This window comes from Rhopalosiphum padi, chromosome 2 (genome assembly GCF_020882245.1).
Source record: "Rhopalosiphum padi isolate XX-2018 chromosome 2, ASM2088224v1, whole genome shotgun sequence".
In the NCBI taxonomy this organism is placed as follows: domain Eukaryota; kingdom Metazoa; phylum Arthropoda; class Insecta; order Hemiptera; family Aphididae; genus Rhopalosiphum; species Rhopalosiphum padi.
Genome location: NC_083598.1, coordinates 21,196,693 through 21,203,294, shown reverse-complemented (window position 1 = coordinate 21,203,294; position 6,602 = coordinate 21,196,693). Strand labels below are relative to the sequence as shown.

Below are 6,602 nucleotides of genomic sequence, written 5' to 3'. Positions count from 1 at the left end.
ATTTTGAATTCGATGGTGGACTGAGAATGGACATTCTTCATCTACCTATATTTATAGTTTGTAATTGTATATGTAATGTACATGAAACTATTCTTTATAGATTATACCATTCACACAATCTAGCAATCTAAGTACTATGCTAAGTAATAACTAATAAGCGATAAAGATATTTCACTGGTAACTTAAAGTTATATTTAATTTAAATATATATTTATGAATCAAGACCGGATTTTTGTCTAGCTAATTCTTAAAAACGTGCAATTAAAATGTTGAAATGTACAAAATCCTGCAAAAACAATTTTTTATTAGGAATTATATAACAAATTTTTCATTATAAGCACTTCAAATTTTATTTTTATTGCTATTTAATTTTTTATAATATTATTATTTATTAGTTGGTATTAACTATTTAGTATTGAAATAAAAAAAAATATTTAATTTAAATAAAATAGGTAATAATAAACTGATTTACAATATTTGATTAAAATGTACCTATTATAATGTGCATTTTCATGTTTTTTTTCTTTACAATTATATCTTTTGTCACCTAATATAGAAATATATAATATTGTGCAATCACGAGTTAACTAAACGGCTTTTACGGATAGACTATAGACTGTAAAATTGTATGTGTATATGTAATCGACAATTTTAATAGTATCATTTTCTCAATTATGCCAAATTATATCGATGTGTATGTGTATATAATTATATTATTAGGTTATAAGATATACAAGTCCAATACTTCATACAACAACATAATATAACAATGATAAAGTAGATATAGATGTTATAGTAGATTATGGAGCAAAAATATTTGTACAAAAGTACTAATTAGTACATTTTTATAAAAAATAATAAACCAGTAACATGCAATTTTGTGCAAAATGAACCTTCCTGTAAATCAATCTACAGCATCTCTTATTGATTTGGATTTGTAGATTGTTTCTATAGGATCAAGAACACCATTAAAAGGTGTATTTGCACGGGAATCTGGTCTATATTCATTATAATGAAGTAAAAAAGTTAAATTTAAACATTTAATTGTTATTACTATGCTTAGAATCTTATATACGTATGATTTCGATATTAAGAGACCGTTCTGGACTCTGATAGCGAAATTCGACCGTAAAAACATGCTGTACTTCCCATTTTCCTCAGCGCTCGTTAGTTGTAGAAACATGATTTATGTATCAAAATAAACTTGAACGGCCTCTTAACTACAATAAACTACGAAATAATAGTTATAGTTGGATGATATGATAAAGTAATAATATTTATATTTTATTAGACGTTTAAATGTTTTCACACGGATTATATTCAAAATATTCGAAACCAATTATGGTGATTAATCCTTTTTTTTGGAGCTTAAAGCACAATAAATCATTTAAATAAGCACTTTCATAATATGCCTTTAAAAAACGATGCCTCCAAGAAATTTTTAATATTTTAAAATATAATTCTCTGTACTTTAAAACATTATCAATTGTATTCTGCAGTTGTTATGTTATACCACATCCGATGCAGCACACAAGAACCCGGACCACAATAATAGATAGGTTTGTAATATAGGTATAAACTATAAATGTTCAAATGCAGGCCCCCTGGCCCCTGCCCCATGGAGCAATAATATTATTATTATTATTTATGACGGTAGTCGTATCGTTGACACCGGAGGGGGACCGATGCGCCATCTCACGGTATGAATCGCAGCGTCCCGGTCGTCCACGCTCGTGTCCCGTCGGCTGACGTCGATGTCGTCCGCCGCCGCCACCGCCACCGCATTATTATTCGTTACAAAACCCAACACACTCGTGTCGTCTCGTATAAACAAACAACTGCAGCCGCAGCCTGTCTCACTGGCCACTCGTAAGTCGCAACTGTCCGTCCGCGTTCAGCACATCCACGTACGTCGCACGTTACAGTTTTTGTTTTTTAAACGCCAACGAATTTATCGCCGGTCCGCGTCCCGGTGTCAGTCGACCTACCGTAAACAATCGCCGTAGAGGTGCGTCTAACGAAGCGCGCCACCAGACCGGAGACGACGATCACGATATCATAACACAACCAGCGTCGTCACAATTGCCGCCGCGATGTCCGAAGTGGCTGCCGAGAACAACGTACCTTCAGTTCAGGTAAAGTCTATCGCGCGTATTCCACTCGGACGGACAATCTTTTTTGCCGCCAAACGGCTCGCGCGCGCGCGCGCCATTATTACGCGATTTTTCCGCCGTCCCGACGAGACGCGCGAAAATGCCAATCACCCCCCCTCGTCCTCCCGTACATTAACCCCTGTAGTCCAGACCGAGCGTTACGCCGCCACCTCCGTCCGATAAAAACCGTTTACCTCACCCCCTCCCACCCCTATCACAATCGACAGCCGTTTGTTATTTCGCCGCCATTATCGTCGGCGGGGTGTAAAAACTTGTCCCGTAGCTTGCGTGACTCCAGCCAGGCCGCCGGCAAGATGATCGTCTGACGGCGTGCCTAGCAAATCGTGTGCAAATATTTTTTGCTGTCACCGCAGTAATCGGACGGCGGTGCGATCTTGTTTGCGCGCGAGCGCTCACGCACGCGCATGTGTACCCGCCGCCGCCGCTAGATCCGTTCACCTCGAATCTGCCGCCGTCTTTTTCACTGGTAATAAAAAACGCGCGCGTCGGTTCCGACCGGCCGCCCATGGTGACGAGCCACTGGCAAAATGAGCGTAAAAAATAATACGTTACCCGATTATTATTGTACGTGGTGCACCACTGTGCGTCGTTGGCGGCGCCGCTCGTTCGCGCCCATTTAATATGGGTCCCGCCAAAAACGTGTTTTTTTTTATCTTGAATGTTATCCTCTGTTGGACTTAATTTTTACAATTTTTTTTTTTTTTTATCCGTTTTATTAGGTATGCTATAACTTTTAATAAGTACGCAGTATGAGTTTTTAACTACCCTCCGTAATAGTGCGCTCTATTATTAATTGGATAACCTTTTTCAAGTGCTTAATGTAGAAGAATCGAGATCATTATATAACCTCAACACGATATTAGTCTAGTGTTTAATAATATATATAAATCGAAAGACATCATAATTCATTTAAACCACTGTGAATTGTTTGTTTTTAATAGGGTTATTATTCAATTTTAAAACAAATGGTAACTTGATAGATAACATTTCAGATATAAATAGTAGAAGTTAGCCTAGAAATGTAAATGTTAAACAATTTCTATTTTTTTAGAATGATTTTTGGTGTTTAAAAAATGTTGAAACTGATTTTGTATACATTTTCAGTTAATGGATTATTGTGTTTAACGGTTAAATATATTTTATAAGCTTTGTTTAGTAAATTTCAATTGGTACCCACGTATATTTATTAATTATTTAAAAATATATATTTAAGTTCATTAAGTCATAAATAAAATCTAATATTGCGCATAATACTAAATTGGCCTATGGCAGCGGTTCCCAAACTTTCTTAGCCTCGGAGCTTTTTTTTTAAGTAGAAGTTTCTCAATGAGCCCCTAAAAAATATTTAACATTGATTTTAATCTGTCTGTGTTCTGTGTAAATTTATTGGGGTATTTCGAATGGAGCCCTAGATAAGCCATTGTGGAGCACCAAGAGCTCCACAGAGCACAGTTTGGGAATCGCTGGCCTATGGCATATAAATACATTTAATACATTACTTAAATATATTAATAAACAATGAATATATTCTATTACAATATATTGCTTATTAATGATAATTTTATGTATCTACCTAATACTTAGTCTTGTAATAATCATGTAACATTCTTATTGCCTTATCGATGTAATTGTAAAAGAATGATTTGGTAATTGATACTATAATTATTAATATACAATATACCAATAAATTATTAACTTTACCTTGGTTTTATTTATTTATATATTTTTTTTTTATTAATTTAGGAAGGTGAGAAGCGTGGACGTAAGAGAAATACAGGATCTCGTACAAGTGCTATAAATGCAACCTATGCTGAAGCTGAATTGATTACCAAGGTTTAAAAACATTATTTTTTATAGTTAACTTTGTTAACTTAAACATCTCATTAAATGCATAATTTAAGAGTATATTATTACCTTTATTATGTTTAAATACTTTGTGTTTAGGGATTGAATAATACTGATGATGTTGATGGAAGGAGAACGACCAGATCCTCTACACGAGGTTCAACTGCAGCATCAAAATTAAAAAATGAACCTCCAGCAAAAAAAGAGAAAAAAGCACCAGCCGTTAAAGGTAATAATTGATGATAAATATGGTTTAAACCTTAAATATATTTTTATTAAACAGATTGCGTATTATAATTTTTAAATAAAAAATTCCTTTTTAGGCAAACGAGGAAGGCCAAAGGCAGTCACGAAAGAAGAGAGTGAAGAAGTAGTATCGGCTGAAGAAAATGGTATTGCTGATAATGATGTAGACTCTAAAGCTGATAAGGGTGGAAGTTCCACAGAAGAAGAAGTAGATTCAAAAACCGAAGATAAAATTGAAAATGGAAATTCATCAGCTGAAGAAGAGAAGAAAGTTGAAGAGGTATAGAACAACACTATATTTAATTGAATGATAAATATTCATAAATTATAATATATATATAATGCATTTACAGACAAAGGAATCAACTGATGAATCTGATAAGCCTGCAGTAACAGAGGAAAAAAAAGAGTCCTCAAGCCCGTAAGATACGAATCAAAATGCTAAAATACTTTAGTGTTTAATAAGTTTAGTGTTAAGCAAGATATTTAATACTTAAATTTATTCTGATAGTTATTATCATGATTTTGGTACAAGTTTATTTTAATTTAGTAACTACACTTTTTTTTTAACTAGCCTATCCTGGTGATAGGCATTGACTTAATTCTGGGCAATTGAATTTCATCCCATGTAATAAATATAGTTCTCAAACACTTCACGTAAAGAAAAAAAGCATTACATACTGATTATGTTACCATTATGTGTATTGCCAATATTGGCAAACTTCCTATCGCAGTTATTTTGTATTGGATTTAATCTGTCCGATTAATTTAAATAATTTGTAATTCACATTAATATTTACTTATCTTTTTTTGTAACAAAAAAAAAAAAAAAAACTATTTAAAATATAATAGATATTTTGTTTAATATAATGTTGACTCAGATATTTTATTATTTATTTCAATGAAAATTCAAATTTATATTTTTGTTTTTGTGAAGAGAAATGTAATTAAAGTTGTGCGGATGAAAAAAATTCTAAATATTTTGCATGCGTTCAATAAAAAAAATTATGAATTTTGTCATTTTAAATATCTATTTATATATCTACTATACATATAAATATAGTACTTAGAGTGGTTTGTAGAGAAGCAATCAAATTGGTCGTAGGTATACGTATATATTTTTTTTAAACATACGACTAAACTTCTAACCTCCTTTTTCAATTCCGTTTAAATTGATCTATAGACACTAAATATGTGAATTATTTCTAATTAGGTATAAATGAAGTATATATTTTATAGGTATTAATATGAACAATAAAATGCGTGATTTATTAAACAAAAATATATGCCTACTATCATTATTAGAATATTTAATTTTTAAAATACTGTTCTTATTACATTTAAACTTCTATACATTTCTTTTATAGCGTTAAAAATGATATTTATATTAAACGTATCATTTTTATGATATATATTTATATTTATTATAATATATATAATATACATACATAGGATGTAAATTACTATTGTGAATAAGATAATATTATTTTAATATAAATATTATACTATTAAGTACACTAATGTATTTTTACGGCACAACAGCAATATATAAATTGAAAATATTATTGTATCAAAGTGGTCATTTTTTATTTTACCTATATATATTATATTATATAAATTTCATTTTATTTTATTAAATTGTTTTTTTCCTAACGAACATAAGTGATTGACGTTCAATTAATATTTGTAAATTTTTTGTGGTATGATTTTTTTTGTTTTTTAATTATTTTTTTTTGAATAGAGCCAAGTATGTCTTCAGATGTTTATGTACGCACGGGAACTTTTAGTAAACCTTTTTCTGTACTTTAGTCGATAGTCTTATTGAAGTGAATAATTTTTATTTTTTATCAATTTTTTCAGCACTCATTTATGTTGGCTGTTTGGCTCTTGTTCCAATTACCTTTCTTGTTTAGGTTTAATTCTAGAAATGAAATGTAATTATATATATGTTTATATTTCAATATATACATATATAAATATATAATAAATACAATTTTAAGAATAAAACTCAAATTTTTTAATTATACATTATGTATCAACAACATTGATTTAAAGTTGTGATATTTTTTGAATACATCATATATTGATGATTGATAATTGTGCATTGTTTGGAAAAAAATCGAAGTAATGGACAAATTGGTTTACAAATCAACAACCAAATGATCAGGTACTTGGTAGACAAAAAATGAAATCATGTCTGTATTCAGTTTTTAATTTTAATAATTTTATTTAACATAGATAAAAGTTTATTTTAAGTATAAATTGATCATCAGTTTGGGTATAGCTTATGTTGTGTCAGAATTGTTCAATTTATTATTAAAATGTTAGCAAGGAAGT

General features: G+C 30.6%; 1 protein-coding gene across 1 annotated transcript; it reads left to right on the top strand.

Annotated features, from left to right (window-relative positions):
• The first annotated feature begins 1,786 nt into the window (after nucleotides 1-1,786).
• Nucleotides 1,787-6,272, top strand: LOC132920992 (uncharacterized). Its single transcript, XM_060983773.1, has 5 exons — nucleotides 1,787-2,135; nucleotides 3,918-4,007; nucleotides 4,119-4,248; nucleotides 4,343-4,545; nucleotides 4,619-6,272. Exons 1-5 carry the CDS (start codon nucleotides 2,094-2,096, stop codon nucleotides 4,688-4,690), a joined length of 537 nt encoding a protein of 178 aa, XP_060839756.1. The 5' UTR covers nucleotides 1,787-2,093; the 3' UTR covers nucleotides 4,691-6,272.
• Nucleotides 6,273-6,602: the final 330 nt, after the last annotated feature.